We start from the raw sequence: 17478 nt of genomic DNA, 5'->3' as shown, positions 1-17478 counted from the left end.
AAGCCCAGAATCCTAAACCAAAAGGACACTAGGAATCTTCCTGGTATATTTACTTTCATTTTTTTGTGTTTTTAGATAATTGTGTATCTTAAGTCACTTCAGTTGTGTCCAACTCTTTGTGACCCTATGGACTGTGGCCCGCCAGGCTCCTCTGTCCATGGGATTCTCCAGGTAAGAGTACTGGAGTAGGTTTCCATGCCCTCCTCCAGGGGATCTTCCTGACCCAGAGATGGAACCCAGGTCTCTTATGTCTCTTGCAGTGGCAGGTGGGTTCTTTACCACCAGAGCCACCTGGGAAGCCCAGATAACTGTGATCACATAGCTTTACGATCTTCCATGTTGATTTTTAAAACTTGTTGTAATCTAAACATTTTTTCCTTTCTTTTAAACTCATTCATGTCATTTTAAATGACGGCATCACATTCCATCAACTAGATATGCCGCTGCTCTTCAGTGGGACAAAGAACAGATCATCTGGGTTTGTGATGGCCCAGGAAATCCAGGACAGGTAGCCACATCTGCCATTTCTGCACCTTACAATCTCGAGCTCTAACTGTAGTCACCTTTCTGTATTCTAACCCCCATGCCACCTCCCACACTAGCTTCTGGGATGCTGGCTGGCCAGGGAGCTCTCCAGCCAAAAGTGCAGGAAGAAAGAGGACTTCCCTGCAGCCTTAGGTCAGTGAGGAAAGAAGGTATGACCACCATCTGGAGAACCAGGTATGGATAGATTTCAGATGGGAAAGGACCGGTTGCAGCCCCAACACTGAACATCAGTGAGGGACACTGAGGGGGTAGGTGGGCAGGGAGAAACATATGCAGAAAACCCCACACTCCATGACTATAGAGACCTCTGCTCAGCAACATCCAAAGAAAGCAGCTTATTAGGAGACAGGACTAAAGGCCAAACTAAATCCGCCCCAGGGAGGGGACTGTGTTGTCTCTATAAACAGGGAACATGTCTTCACAGGACTGCCCACTCACACAAAAGAGTCAACCATTACCTGGCAGTTCCTGACCTGGCTCTTTGAAAGAACAAGGCGCACACAGCTACCCACTTGGCCAAGTGACCAGACCTGCATTCAGGGGATGTTCCTCTGAATCTCTTCAGAGGGTGCAATGGTGTCTTAGATCCTCTGTCTGTGTGTGCGTGTGCTAAGTCACTTCAGTCGTGTCTGACTCTTTGCGACCTATACACTGTAGCCCTCCAGGCTCCTCTATCCATGGGATTCTCCAGGCCAGAATACTGGAGTGGGTTGCCATGCCTTTCTCCAGGGGATCTTCCCAACCCAGGGATCAAATCCACATCTCTTGTGTCTCTGGCATCAGCAGGTGGGTTTTATACCACTAGTGCCATCTGGGAAGCCCCTTAGATCCTCCAAGGTTGACTAGACTTACGACTTTCAGAAATCACTAGACGTGATCTGGAATTTCAACTAGTAAAAAAAAAACAAACAGTGGTCATGCTTGAGACACTATTTGATATTCAAAAATGAGGATATGAAAAAAGACTCAAAAACATTTTTCTTGCATGCCTGAAAAGCTGGCTCTGATGGAAACTTCTAGAAATCTTTTACCACAATAGTCTGAGCAGTGGGAACACCAGTGGTGCATGTGTGTAGCCCATGCACATTCACTTGGATGTGGACATTCTGGTTCACCTGCTTCAGCCAGTCACATCTTACAGGCATGTTCCCCACATAAAAGTCTGACAGGGCAGGCACTAACCTGTCCTCATGTCCTCTGACTGAGTTATACTCCTGACAGGTTTCACTCAAGCAGGGCCCCCTCCCCCAGAGAAGAGCCCGTGCCCGTGAGCAGAGCATCCGTGAACGTGGTTCGGTTCCCAGGAGCTTGCCCTGAGGCACATGAGTCACAAGGATCCAGGAGAGGAGACAAAAAAAAAAAAAATCCTGCACACGCTATGGGAAGGCAGACTCCTAGCGTCATTAAATCAAATCTATTAACTTAAAAGCCTGTTTGCCAGGTTTCCGTGCCATCCCGATTCCCAAAGTGCAGTGGGATGCTCTGAACAAAGACTTTTCTTTCCTTGACTTGGACTACATGAATGCTGATTATTTTGCTGGAGGGGTGTGGGCTGAAGTTCAAAACAGTGAGCTAGAGTTTTAACTGAACTGCCTCTTCTCTGCAAAGAACAAAAGAAGATAGAACCAGACAGAAATCAGTCTGGAGAAGCCCAGGAGGAAAGTGACTTCATTCGACTCTGAACTTCCTCAGCGATGCGTCAGGTGAACCTGGGCAGGAAGTCATTTTCTCTGTCCCTCCATTTACCCACCTACGAAAGGAGCTGCTTCTGCCTCCTACATTCCCAGGAGCAAACGCGTGTAACATTGACAGATGCAGTTAAAAAAAAAAGAAGTTATAAATTCAGAAGCCATTTTTTTCCTTTGGGTCTGAATTTAGGTGAGTTTGGTCGATGGGCTCCTCAGCTGTCTCTCAGTCAACATCATGAACTGGAGCAGATCACAGCAAGACCCTATCACTGTTGTAATAGGTAGGCTGCCAGGCCAAGTATCACCAACCTGTAAGGACAGGTACACAAAGTCAAGCAAGCTGAGGACCTGGCTATACCTGTCCAGCACCTGCTGTGTCAGGCCCTTTGCTGGCATTATCTCACTTCCCCCTGCAAAGCCAGTTTTACCTTCTCCATTTTGTCAAAGAGGAAACTGAGGCTCGGAGAGATTAATGACCAGCTCAAGAGAGTAGCTGGATTTCAAAACCTGGACTCTGTCACAGAGATACCAACCCATGGCAAGTCCCAAGGTCTGGCAGAAATAGGCCTCTGCTCTTCTCAGCCCCAAGACCAATCCCCAATCCAAGAAGATCCTGGGATGGTGGAAAGACCATGAGCCCAGAATAACAGGATCTCAACCACCCTCTGCAGCTTACTGACTCCCTCCATGAGTCACACTGCTACTCTGGGCCTCAGTTTCCATTTCTGCAAAATGAGAAGAGAATTCTCATCTCAGAAGATGGTCCTGTGGACAGAAATGATGCTTTGAAAACCATGAAGCATTACACTCAATGAAAAGCACTGTTTGTGACTATTATCATGGAGATTCCAGAACATAAATCTCAGGTACATTTTATTATTTCCAAGGGTACACTTTATTATTTCCAAGGCACTATCTCTTCAGAAAGCTCAAGGTACCAAACAATTAACTTCTCAACAGGAATCATTTTCTACAAACAGACTTTTAAACACCTTATCTGGGGCTTCTCTACTGTGTAATAACCCTGTGACTAGGAGGTTGGCCTCCCATTCTTTGCCCAGAAGAAAGATAACATCAAGAGTCTTCAAGGCTATGATAGGAGGTTAGGAAACTATGGGGAATCAGGAATCTCTTACTAGGAAGACATCATTAGATGACATCTGTGCCCCATTAGTTCCTAGAGAAACTGGCAACCCAATTCATGCTTTATCTGCAAGGATTCTACATGGAGAACTCAGCTAAAATTACTGGGTGCATGAGAAGAGGCACATTCACAAACAACCAGCACAACCAGCATTTTTTATGGCACTCACACCCACCACCTAAGGGGTTTGGGAAAAGCAATACAGAATGAAAAGCAGGAATAAAACAAAGTTCTTGTCTGAAACAGGCGGACACCTCCACACTCCCTCTTCCAAGAAAAAAAGACACTCAGACAGACTGCCAACGCTCCCTGTACGCTCCCAACACCCTGGGGGAGGCTGTCTGACAGGGGTTTTCATTCAGCAACTGTGGCCTCATTACTCAACTAAGGCTTTCTGAATTCCTTCCCCTTCCTCCCCAGCTCCTCTCTGGAACACAAGCTCTAGTTCCTCTCCCTACTCCGCATCATTCTGGGAGCCGGAAACCAGCCCAAATAGCACCCCTCACCTGGCACAGAAACAACCCAGTGAGCCTCGAAGGCTGCTCTCTCCTGCCTCCAAGCCCAGAGTCCCACTCTGCCATGTGAGCCTGGTCTAGTCTTCTGCTGTTCAGGCTCCACGTCTCTGTCTACGACAAGAGAGAACCAGGCTTTGACCTCTGTTTGCCATTTCACAGATGCTACAATTCTAATCCCAGCCTTTGGCAAGACCTCTTCTGGAGTATCTCCTCCTCCTGGATTACCAGGCAGTCATTAGAAAATAGCCTTTTCTGATGGAGATCTGGGTACTTCCAAGACTAGGAGGAGGTAAAAGAAGAGGACAAGGAGGGAAGTCACAGGAAGACAAAAATCACTGTGCAGGCAGCAGCTTCCCTTCCACACTCAGCGAAGCCACCACCGCAGCATCTCCCTCAGCACAGAAAGCCAGAGACGTGGTTGCTGTGTGGCAACCACTGAATATCCGGTGCCAGTGCCCTCCAAAACAGCAGCATCAAGAGCCAAGCCAACACCCAGATGCCCGAATGATTAAGGACACCATCATCACCTCTCCCCTTACCTGTGATTGTCACCAACACCGTCTCCTAGACCAGGAAGGAAAACTGAACAGTCAAGTTTCTGCTTCTGGCTTGCCAGGTGTTCCCAGTTTTCCTCATTTTTCTGCTGCCATGGCAACCAAATGCAACAGGCAAAGCTAGTCCAAGACTGCCTGTCTGGAAAGACAAGGTGCTGGCTGTATCAGCTGCAGACAGCATCAGCTGCAGACAGCAACACATCAGCCTTGCAGCCCAGGGCTCAGCAGATGAGCGATAGGACAGACTCCTTGTTCGAGCTCAGAGTTGTAGGATGCCCTCTCTACCACCCTGGGCTCTCAATCTCTCACTGCAAGCTTTCACCAACTTGAAACTGCAGAAGAACGTGAAACAGCCATCTCTGGCAGCAGGAGATACCCCACCCCTAGGCATAATCAGCAAATGCCTTGGACAGTCTTGCCCTGCCACCTGCAAAATGAACCCCCAAAGAGGTCAAAGATCAGGAAGAGAAGATGTACCTTCAGCGAGACAGTATCTTTTAAAGTCATATCCTCCAAACACCACTCATGAAATTCTAGGCAATTCCAACTGTTATTTTTTTCCAACATAGTCCAAGGAGAAAATGAAGGGCTGCTCAAATCCCAGCAGAAGGACCAAGCTAAACTTACTCAGATGGCCAGAATGACAGGCCAGGCAAGGGTCCTCTTCCTAGGTTAGGAAACTCTGAGGCGATCTTAGGGGCCTTACAGCTGGCTTCTGAGCACAACAGCAGGCTTCTGAACTTCCAGAATGCATACTCGCTCAAGCAGGCCCACCTCAATATCAAATGCTTGACAAAGCCTGGGATCAGTGTATACAGCCTGCTGTCAGTCAGCTGCCAGCGTCACGGCTCCGGAATGCTTCTCTCCTCTTCCCCAAGAGCTGCAGAGGCGTCTGTCAGGGGCTTCCTGGGCTTCCCAGCATCAAAGAGAGAATACTCCTGTGCACAGTGCCAGCCACCAAAACCACAGCTGGGAGTTCTCTGCGCCCAGGCTTCCGCCATAGTGTACGAGGGCCCTCAGGTGTGGCCCTCTAAGCCACACACTCCCAAGTCAAGAAAATCACCGAAACTCAGGAAAGAGGCCTTCAGAGGAGACCAATCGATCCAGTCATTGGAAATGAGCCCTGTAAACAGGCTTGAGAATGCTTTCTGGAGAAGAGACTTTGAAGGGAAGCTGGTGCCTTTCACGCAAGCATGAAGCTATTAGATCAAATTTCATTACTGCAAATACAATTAAAATTAAAACCTCTAAGTAGCAGTAGCCTACTTAGCCAGCACATTAATGCCTAAGCACAGCCAAGGAAGGGGAATGTCTCTTGAAGACCACTGAAATGAGAGGCAGTATATACAGTAGTCAGAGGCATAGCATCTGGGGCTAGACGACCTGGATTCAAATCCTAACTCTGCCACTTATTAACTGTGCAACTTCTGGCAAGACTCTTAACCTCTCTGTGCCTCAGTATCCATGATAATGATGGTATCTTCCTCAAAGGACTGTTGTGGAAATAAATACATGGAAAGCACCTAGAAAAGTGCCTGATAATAAATCAAAAGGGCTCTAGGCATTATCTATAAAAAGAATAGTAATATTATTAATGGAAAAAGTCAACTCTTATCCTAAGAAGCAGATGACTTCATTTAGTGTTAAAAATGAGATTCCAGATCTTGAAACAAGAGATGATAGAAAATCACCTCCCTTGAAAATTATGGACTAAGAGAAAATTTGCCTGCCTTTAACTTTTACTCATTGATACAATGCTTGCCTTTAGCAGCCACACAATAGGCATACCCCATTTCCACCTGCCAGCCCTTCTTGAAGACTTCCAGTATATCCTCCTTCATCTTCCCTACAGACTAAACATAGGACAGGGTTTCCAGACCCCTTACCATAATGGTCCCTCTCCTCAGGGGAATCTCAGTTGCTCAACATCCCTCTTGATATTTAGTACCCAAATCAAAGTGTTTGGGGCTTAGCATATCCTTGGGGCTCCATAAACTTGGAATGAATTAATTAAGTAGTCCACAAATATCATGATAAATGAGAACTACTCTCCCCCTTTCTCTACACACTATATTTTTATTAATACAGCCTGGGCTTATATTAGCTCTTCCAAGAGATATTTCCTATTGGCTTGGGTGTGCAGAAGTCTCCCCTGGGGGTCAGGCTGCAGGACCTGTTGACTGATACCCACGTGCCTTGAGGGTTCTGACAAAGAACTAGGTAGCCTAATAGAAAAGGTAAAATGAGAAAACACTCTAGTCATGTAACAAAAGAAGCTCGTCAGCGCCAATCTCAAAAAGTCCTGCTTCCCTTAATAAATCTGCTCTGTGGATTATTAAGTGTAGTCATTAGTGCTGACCAACAAATATTTCTGATTCTATTCCCAGACGCCTGGTAGAAAAGCACTTCCTTGCCCCTTTGGCGTGAGGAGTGATCACGTGACTTGTAGCCAATGAAATGTGAGTGAACTTTGGTGTGAGGAGTGGTCACATGACTTTTTGTAGCCAATGAAATGTGAGTGAATATGCCGGGTGCAGTTCGCCAAGTTTCCTTTTGCTTGCGTTTGGCAATCATGGGAGCACAGGGATGCAGGTCCTTCAGTAAAGGTGACAGCTGAACCCCTCAGGTGGCCTGTGATGAACATGGAGTGAAAGTGAGAAATAAAGTTGTTGTTACCACAGCAGAGCCTAGGCCATCCTGACTGATTCTGTATTACTGACACGGAAACTAGAACACTCGGAGTTCATGTCCTCTGGATCTGCCAGAGCATAGCTTTCATTTTATTTCTCTTCTCCAAGTTTCTAATCTGTAAAATGGAAAAACAGTCTTTTGGTGGGCATGTGCCTGGTACACCGAACAGCTCAGGGAAGCCCCACCTGCCAGCGGTCGGGAAGATGGGTTATCTGTCACATCAGTAATGTTTTAAAGGAAGTCACCATGGAGAATTTTTTTCTTCCTACAGGAGAGAGGATCCCAAGATTACCTGACTAAAATCCAAGATTACCTGACTAAAATCCAAGATTACCTAAGATTGCCACCATAGCCCAAAGAATGATGGGTTATCTGAAGGAGACTTAAGGATGAGCAGAAGAATCTGGGAGTGATTTAGGGGAGATGGGAACAGCAAGTTATCTAAGTCAGTGATTCTCAAGCATTTACCAAAATCAGAATCACCTGCAGGCTCGTTAAAACATAGTTTACAGGGATCCCCCCTCCAAACCTCTGACTCAGTAGATGTGGGGTGGGGTTTGAGAATCTCCAACAAGTTCCCAGGTGCTGCTGGTTCAGATGGCTCTAGAAGGATTCACTCCAAAAAACCAGGGTGGAGGCTCTGATAAGAGAAGTCAGTGTGACCTTAACAGATCCTCTTTGGAGAAGGAAAAGAAAAGAGCCAGTTTTTCTTTTTCTACCAATATATTAATCTGAGAGCTGATATAAAGGACACAAACGGTCACCTCAGTCTTTTTACGTTTTTCTCACCACATATCACACTACACAACAAAATTAAGCTCCTCCAAGGAAACAAAGCAGAAATCATATTCGTTAGCACAGTTTTTAAAAGGAATGGTTTCTGTGAAGGGAAAGCATGCCTCACTCACCCTCGGGAGCTCCCCCAGGCTTTACCTGGAGGTAAAGTCAAGTCTATTTCAGGAGGAAGCAATTTGGATAATTGGCTGCAATGTCCCTCTCCAACCTTATCTCCTTCAAAAACCTCCACTACAAGTCAAGCTTCTTGCCAAGGCTGGTCACACTTGACCCTCATATACATGCATGCTTATCTTCTCTTATCTAAATCCTGCCCCTTCCTCCACGTTAGGACCGGACACTTCAGGAAAATCTTCCCTCTCTTTAGTCACCACTGCAGACAATCAATCACCAAATCCTGTCAATTTTACCTCCCAAGTAGCTCCAGAATCCACTTGGTGCTCTTCGTTTTTCACTGTAACTCACCTCGTATGGAGTCCCCATGCTCTCCCCTCTTGGTCTTTGAATAACCTTGACTGGACAGATCTCAATTTAAAACATCTTTTCCCAGTGTGGAAAGGCCTTCCACGATCCCCAAGGCCTAAGCCAGGTGAGAACCCTCATTTATCAACTTCCGTTGAACCCTGTGCTCCCTCTATCCCGAACATTTACATTTGTGATCTCGTGTCATTATCTTCCCTACTCAACCGTAAGCTCTTCACAGACAGGACCACATCTGTCCTGCTTGCTGCTGTCGCTGCACAGTCCGGCACCGCCCCTGATGCAGGCGCCCACTACGTATCCAGTGAGGAAGTGCAGCAGTCACCACATCAGTCCACAGAAACCATCCCTTCCTCTCAATGCCTAAAGCACATTCTGTTTGCTTCAAGGAAATGTCTGGCCATATAGTTGTACCCATCATCTGAGATAAGCAAGCACCCCTTAAGACATCCAGGAAATGAGATCTAGAGGGAAAAACTGACCCTTCAAAAGAAAGAATGTCTTTTCCTTGCAAATTGGATGGGACTAAGATTAGCTGTGGAGGTATTTTGGTAGGATAAAGAGGCCGACTTCTCCGAAGTAGTCAGGGGATAAAGTCTTCTGTTAACAAGGAGGAAAAGGATGTGTGTGACAGAGGTGTTTAGTGATGGAAAATGTGCATTTCTCCAGAAGCTCTTATTAAGGCTGGTAACTTCTCAAGCTAAGTGTTCTGATGGATTCTACCAGACCTTTAATAACGACAGGCGCCCGTGTCTCTCGGATGCCTAAGGACTGGGGGCTGAACTCAATGACCTCCCTAAAGCCTCTGACCTTCAGGATTCTATAAACAAACTCATTCCAAGCTGGAATTCAGAGAATCCACATTCTGAGTTTGTCTTTACACAGCAGTTCTTTTTTGATGTAGGAGATAAGATAATCTTTACCTTGTACCCACTCTTTCTCTAGTAATATTAATGCTTTCAAAATCAGACATCCCTCCTACCCGCTACAAGCCCCACAGTCTGGCTGTTATGTCCTGTGGGCTGCCAGCACCAAAATAATTGAGCAAACAGCTTCTGACTAGGGAAAGGCTTAGACCTGACCAAAGAGATCAGGCTGGGGTGACATCCTGGCTTTTCTACTGCTAGCCAGGCAATCTGGGGCAAGTGACATGACTTTTTCGGATCTTAGTATCTTTCCCTCTAAAATGGTGATGATGGTCTACCTCTCAGGATTATTGTATTAAATGAGATATGCACAGAAAATCCCCCGCACAGAGTAGCATGCAGGGAATGCCAGTATGATTATAATTACAGATTTCTGGTTTTAAAAGTTTTGTTGATAATGATTCTAAGCTGAAAACACTGAGATGAAAAAACTGAGATGCAATAATATGTTTAGAATTAGCTTCAAAATAATCCAGGGGTGAGGGGGAGGATATAGACAAAATAAAATCAGCCATGTTTTAGAAAATGTTGAAGATAGATAATGAATATATCAGATTTATTATTGTATATCTCTACTTTTGTATACATTTGACGTTTTCTACCTTAATTTATAAGTGTAAATACAATAAGAGCAAAACACTGTAAAAATATAAATACTGATAATATAAGATTACATTTGAACATATCTAAGTGATGAAACAGAAGAAAATTGATTTGAAGGGGAGAAAAAAATACCCTTGGGAATTCCCTCCCAGTCCAGTGGTAAGGACTCTGCATTTTCACAGCCAAGGGCTCCAGTTCAATCCCTGGTCAGGGAACTAAGATCCCACAAGCCGTGTGGTGTGGCCAAATATATATATATACACATATATATGGGCTGGTACTAGGGGTAAACAACCTGGCTGCCGATGCAGGAGATGTAAGACACACAAGGTCGATCCTGGGTCAGGAAGATCCCCTGGAGGAGGGGGTGGTAACCCACTCCAGCATTCTTGCTTGGAGAATCCCATGGACAGAGGAGCTTGGCAAGCTACAGTCCACGGGGTTGCACAGCCAGATATGACTGAAGTGACTTAGCACGCACACATGCACATATATATATATATGCATATATATATATATATATATATATATAGGAAAAAAAAGAAAGAAAAACCCTTAAAGCCAATGTCTCTATTAGTTTCTCAGACAGAACTGTTTTCTTCAAACAGAGCTGTCTCTAGTGATCAGTATGAAACACAGACACTTGTACATATTTCTCTGCTTTCATTTTTGGGAGAACACATCCCCAAAATCTGTGCATGGGCTGTACATGACAAGCCCTGGGTGGTAGAACCTGCCTCTGAGCACCCAGAAGCCCTGCTGAAATGGGACTGAGGAGCAAGAATTTCCTGTGTTTGGAAAAGCAAGCACAAAAGGACTCAAAATGTTCAGGGACAAAGGGTGCCACCAGCCCTCCTCTCTTCTAAGCCCTGGCTTTGGCCTCCTATGCGAGGCTTCCTCGGGAGGCTATACTTACAGTACTTTCAACAACAGGAGAGAGGGTCCTCTCAGAGCATAACTAGTGTGTAATGTGATACTTGAGGGGAAAGGGAACTTTGAAGAGGCTCTGACAATACTCATCACAGCACACCCCCATATCATCTCCCCCCTTTCACATCTACCCACTGAGAGAAGTCTAGAGATTGAAAAACAAAATTCTTGAGTTTCACCTTGAAGCAAACAATCCACTCCAAGCCCCTATGTCTGAGAGAGAAAATAGCCCAACAAGCTTTGTTTTGAGCAAATGCCTTTAAGTTCCCAAGCTGTGCCTAAAAAAGGAGAATACACAAATGTACTTACTCTTCTTCTTGAAGAATAAATTCACTATTTTCTGGAGAAAACTGCCCACTCACAGGATGCCTGAAGGCTGTGGTCTGCTGGTTATGGCTAAAAAGAAAGAGAGATAATGAATGAGAAGTCATGTGAGTGGAAAGGCTCACAGACACAACAGGTCAGTGATGTCTGAAGACCCCTGCTCATCGCAGACTCCTCCCAGGGTGAGCCTGCCGCCCTTGACTTGGAGAGACACTCTGTCAGAACCCAGCTGCATTTAAAAACCAAAAACCTCCAGCTCAGGTGCCTAAGCCCACTAAAGACATACAGGGGTTTCAATTCTAGGCAAGTCTTGCCCCCAAGACAACACTAGATCTTAGAGAGACAGTCCATGAAGTGCTTACTCCTACAAACTGACTCGCTCAGTGAAAAGTTACTTTAAGACGGCACGAGCTGAGAACAAGAATGAAGGAAAGCAGACGGCACTTTCAACAGCTTCTGAAACCCACGAAGCAGGGCAAGAATTCTAAGAATTAACACCCACCCAGAAAAATCTATCTTCTTAAAATTCTTCTCCCTACTACAGAATGTCTTCACTTCAGTGATGGGATATAAATGTATGGGCATGTCTCTGCAAAATGACCTGTACAATTTCAACACTGCGCAGTTTCTATCACCCTTTTGATGTGAGGAGGGATCAGCTTCCACGCCGAGTTGACAGACACAACCAGAGTGTGTAGGTGTTTTGTGTATTCATAAAGGCTGCCTGCTTCTTTGAAAGGAAGGGGGAGTTGGCTTTAGAGGCTGCTGTTCTGCTCCATGAATAAACTAATCTAACCTCCTCTTTTTTCCTTTAAAGAATATGATTTATGTTAAAATGTTTTTCTCAACTGCAAAATCATAGTTATTTTAGAAATTTTAGAAACTATAGAAAGATAAAAAGTCACCTGTGATCTCACTACCCAGACATATACATCTGGATACCTTCTCTTTCCTAGCTTTTCTTTTTACCTTTAAATCATTTTATTCTTTTTAATGTGATTTTACTGTATTTAGAAATCTGTATCCTGCTTTCTTCACATCCAATTAACACAGAAAATTTCCTATGTAATTAAGATGTCTTCATTTGAATTAGGTGAATAATAGTCTTATGTAAGTGTAAAATTTTTTTTCATATAATTGTTCAAAAAATGTTTACTGGCCATCTGTGTGCCAGGTGCTGTTTTAGGTCCTAGAGAGACAAAGTGAACAAAAAAGTCCTTATACCATGATGCTTACATTCTAGAAAGATTTACATTCTTCTAATGCTGGACATTTTAGGTGCTTCCCCTATCCCACTCCCCATTATTATAGTCAATATATCTCTGCATATGTGGGCTTTATCTGCAATTCAAATTATTTCCTTGGGTTAAAGTCCCAGAAATAGAATTACTAAACAAAGGGCATAGTCATTTTTTTAAGGCTCCTAATATAGACAGTTAAAATGCTTTTACTGTCAGAGTCAATATATCATCTTAGTTCGATAGTGTTAAGATATCAGTCCCATCTCCAAATTGAGCCCTGACTCACCCCAGACATTAGTAGGTTTAAATGAGCATAGCATAAAGGTTAAAAGAAAAAAAAAAAAATCTCCAAGCCCAAGTCAGTCTTACTTTGCCTGGGGCCATCAGGGCATCGTGCAGTGGTGTGTCTGGGTAAGGCTGGCACTGAGGTCTGAGCAGCCGGAATCCTAATGAGCCAGATGTGAAGCAGGCAGAGCCGTCAGGCCAGGCTGCTCCCTGGCCCTGCGACCGAACACTACCCCTGGCACCCTCTCAACCCTCCCAACCGCCACCAGCCTCCAAATTCTCAGCTCCTGGTTCCAGGCAAAGTCCTTGGAATCCCATGACCTCATCTGGCTGGCAGCAAGCTGTTCTTCCCCAAAAAAGCAGAGTTAAGGCATGAGCATCTAAATAAGGGTGAGAAGCAAGCCTCCTTGACATCTATTTCAGAAATCTTTGTATTGCATTCATGGGCTAGGCTTGATTTATACCAGTTTCTTTTAGTCATCTCCATTCACCCTAAAGAATCGCCAAACACAAGAAAAACACCATGGAATTTGAAAACACAAACTCTAACTTAAACCTGCCTCATTTCTTTCTGGAGTTCTGCTCATAATGGGAATGACAATAATTCCTATCCACTGTTACCTCTAAAAAAGTCTTTTCTTACATAACAGCTATTAGTACCATCAACTCCTGCTTCATGAATGAGGAAATGGCTCAGAGAAGTTAAGTGACTTGCTCAAGATAACTTCGTCAATAAGCAATAAGACTGGGACATGAATCCAGGTCTTCTATATCTAAATTTGATGCTCTTTGCATAATAACCTGCAGTCCCCTTCCCTCAGAAGTCCACGGGGCTGGCAGCCTCCTAGGCATGATCAGAAGTCCCTAAAAGCAAAGCATGTGAAACGGCATCTACTGCTATTCCCTCTCCCTCCCCACCTCCTTCCTTCCCCTCACCCCGGGGCCAAGCTCCTGAATGACAACACCTGGGTGGCACTCAGGCACCCCAAAGGCACCCCCAATCAGCCTTTGGTCCTATCACAAGGTCAGCCTGGTGAATTTCTGGCAGAGGGAGGCAAAGAGCAAAACTTCTCTGTGCCTAGAGCAGCATTCAGCAAAGACTTCATAAACACTGTACAACTAGAATACTAACTCCTAGCTAGGCTCCCCACGCTCAACGTGTACCCATTTAAATAGGCCCAGACTCTTGGGTAAACGGATTCTGAGCTGGAAGGTGTGGGCACTATGAAGATTTTCACATTCTAACATAAGAAGAAAGATAGTTTTTTAAAGTGGACAAAAATATAGCTGTCATTTGATCAGACCTTAGAAGCAGCTCCCCAGCCTTTCTCCCCTAATACGGATGCTGCCCTTTTTGCCAAAAATAATTATCAACCACTGCACCATCACCACCATTTCCTGCACTTACATGGAGTTTTAAGTGTGGTCACATTCATCATAGTACTTGACTTTCCCAAGTATCCACTGAGGTAGACAGCACAGATATTTTTATTTCTATATTACGCATAAGGAAATGAAGATCTGGGTTATGGGATGTTACTGGATCACTAAATTAAAAAAAAAAAAAAAGATTCAATACATTTGAGAAAAGAGATGAATCAAAGTACTGCCTCCTGAATACTGAGGTCTTAAAATTTGATGATTTCTGATTAAACCTGCCCAGCTTGCTTATGGCAGAGCTTCTGGTTCAGCACTTTTTGAGCAAAGAGTTAAGTCCTTGGACTATTTCATTTAATCTGCCTGAACACCCAACAGGGCAGGCTGTGTTTCATCAGAGCAAACCACAGGTAAGGAAAGGCCCAGAAAGGGTAAATGACGTGCCCTCAACAGTCAACTCCTGTGTTCCTGCAACTACCACCCTTCTGATGTCTTTATACCACTCCAGGCTCACCCTCATGAAATGGAGGTTACCTACTGAACACTGGATCCCCACACCCATTTGGAGACCACAGGGTCCTTGGGCTTTACCTGCTGTCCTTGACCCCTCAGCCAAAACTCCAAGCTTGCTCCGTTTCAAGATTTTTTATTTTCGAAAACCCATGACGAATCTCATGTCCTATCACCTTAAGACACAGTTAGCAGGCACAGACAAATCCCCTGAAATACCTGTTCTTAAACCTGAATTGCCACCTTGCTCCCCGGCAGTGATGGAGATGGCCCAGCCAGGAGCCAGGCGGCTGGTTTCAATGGAGCCCAGAAACTCTCTTCTCTCCATACAAGGCCTTCTGTTGCTCTTCAGAAAGTTACTCAGCAAGTGAGATAGAACATAGCCTAGCCTTTATTCTCAGATCCCACTCTTCCTCCCAGGAACAGTTGTCCAGGTGGAAGAGCAGCCAGTGTTGCCTGCGAGAGGACCAGGGAGCACGGGTGGAAGGTGGCAGGGAAGGACAATTCCCGTACATGCGGGCCACAGGTAACCATCCACGTCAACAAGCAGGTCTTCACAAGCCCTGGGCTGGAAGGACTTGGGCTAGGCCCTAAAGAAGTCTGACAGCCAGTGCAGGAGACTTGATAAGAGAACAGAGTGAAGACCAGGGAGAACTGCAGGCTGATTTGAGCTCAGTAAAAGGAAGATCCCACCACAGACAGGGCGAGTAAAAGGTAAATGAGTTCTACAGCTTCTTGCAATGTTTTTGCAAAGTTAAATCTTCCATTCATACAGATTTTGACTGTAATGTGAACAGCGACTCTGGCTGGTTAAACATAAAGGTTCCAATTTAGCACGGCCGTCCTTTTCGGCATGGGGAGAAGTTCTGGGAGTTTATGTGAACGGTGCCCAAGAGCGGGGGTCGGACTAGCCTGATAAATCTAGTTTTCTGCCAGTGGTGGTATTGGTATGCTGAGAGTGTGACAGATCTGCTCTGTCAGCACCAGCTCTTATCTGGCCCCTGCTGTAAAGAGGAGAAGAAACAGCTTAAAATGTAAAGAAAGTATCCAGCCTCAGAGCTCACAGAAGGACTCTGTCAAGGCTCTCTTCTCATCGGTATGCTCGGCAGCAGCTCCCACTCTGGACCTTCTGGCTCCTCAACACAGCTCCCAGATTACCGTAAAAGGGTCACCCTGCAGACCTCAAGCCATGGTCAGCACTGCCTCCAGGCTGGTTAAGGCCCTTACTATCTTTGTTCTAAATCCCAGTGTCTCCAGGAAACCAAGGCGCCAGGTCACAAAATAGTGCTGCTAGTTAGGTCCCGGAATTGATAATCCAAACTCCAAGAATGTTAAGCAACTGCCTCCCTGCCTTCAGCTCCCATCTGGGCTGCAGGGTAAAGACATAGCGGCCAAGAGTCCCGATGGCATCTCTACACTCCCTCAACACTTCTCAGGCAACTTTTTTCTCTTTTACTTAACACTTTTACAGAATTGCTCATTTAGTGCATAGTGTCACGGCTATTCATGTGGCATTCCCTACGGGGGGCTTAGGAGGTTACTGATGTGGTCTTTGGAGCTTGCGCTGTTTTGAAAATGTCAAGCAGCTCTGCACACCAGCATGACTCTGACAGGCCCTTCTTGCAGAAACATGGGAAGCAGGCCTTGACAAGCCAACAGGTAGTCCCCATCCTCTCTCCAGGTGAGTGCCATCAACACAGTACTAACCAACCTCCTTCAGTATCCACCCTGGGCACCACATCAGTCCAGAGTCCTGGGGTCAGAAGATCTGGGTGTAAACCAGAACAAGCCACCTCAGGTCTCTGAGCCTCAGTTCTTCCGTTTACACACAGGGAAAGGTTGTTGTGAGGATATATGAAAGGGCCTCACACAATGCCTGGCATACAGAAGGTACTCAATTAATGTCCATTGAACCTGGCTGTGTCTTGACAATGGCGGTAACTAACAGGCATCTAAATTGGAATAGGGCAAAACCAGAATGAGTCTCCTCGCCTCACTCCCACCAAACCCAATAATCTTCCCTCCAGGTTTCCCTTTGTCCATTAAAAGCATCACTATTCAACAACCTAGGAGTCATCCTTCACTCTTACCTTAACCTCCACATGTCATATATTAGCAAGTCCTGCTGCCTCCATCTAAAAACATACTCCGAATCCATACACTGCCTTCCATGTCCACAGCCACACCCTAGTCATCACAGCAGCCACCTAACTGCTCTTCCCGCTTCCACTCTGGCCTCTATACCATCCATCGTCCTCACCAAAAGCCTGATGGATCTTTTAAAATGTCAGATAACACACACTTCCCCTTTAAACCGTACAACAGCTCCACATCACCCATAGAGTTAAAATTCAAGCTCCTTACCTTGGCTCCCAAGATCCCAGGTGATCTGGCCCCTGCCTAGCCCCATCCTTTTCCTATACCACTCTCCTTCTTCCCTACTCTGCTCCAGCCACACTCATCTCCTTTCTGCTCCCTGAACACCAAGCTCTTTCCTACTTAACAACATTTGTACTGGATGCTCTTTCCCCTGTACTTATCTGGTTCCTTGCCATTCAGCAGAATTACCATCTCAGAGCCCTTCCCAACCACCCACTGAAGTAGCAGCTCCCAGTCATATCACATCATCCTATTTTAATTATCACTAACTGTTATTTTTCTTACTAATGATCATCAGTATCCCTGACTAATGGTGTATTCCAGGAGAGTAAGGACCGTGCCTGTCTTTTTACTGCTATTATCAGCCCGTAACAGAGTCCGGCTCTGTTATATGTGCTGAATGAATGAATGAGAAATAATGACTAAGGAGACTCCTACCTTAAAGTGAGGTGATGCCTCCAAATAGGCTAGCTAACCCTATAGAAGTTTG

The 17478-nt window shown here is 45.3% G+C and overlaps 1 protein-coding gene across 4 annotated transcripts in view; it reads right to left on the bottom strand.

Annotated features, from left to right (window-relative positions):
* PLEKHA7 (pleckstrin homology domain containing A7) overlaps positions 1-17478 on the bottom strand; it is a 219866-nt gene that overhangs the window by 75903 nt on the left and 126485 nt on the right. For all 4 annotated transcript variants that reach the window (XM_040258262.1, XM_040258263.1, XM_040258265.1 and 1 more), the window contains one exon: positions 11182-11268. In XM_040258262.1, the coding sequence (XP_040114196.1) occupies positions 11182-11268 (87 nt within the window). The remainder of the gene's footprint in view (positions 1-11181; positions 11269-17478) is intronic.

The sequence above is a fragment of the Oryx dammah genome, unplaced genomic scaffold (assembly GCF_014754425.2).
Source record: "Oryx dammah isolate SB20612 unplaced genomic scaffold, SCBI_Odam_1.1 HiC_scaffold_17, whole genome shotgun sequence".
In the NCBI taxonomy this organism is placed as follows: domain Eukaryota; kingdom Metazoa; phylum Chordata; class Mammalia; order Artiodactyla; family Bovidae; genus Oryx; species Oryx dammah.
Note: the sequence above shows the minus strand (reverse complement) of the source record. Positions and strands in the feature narration are given on the sequence as shown.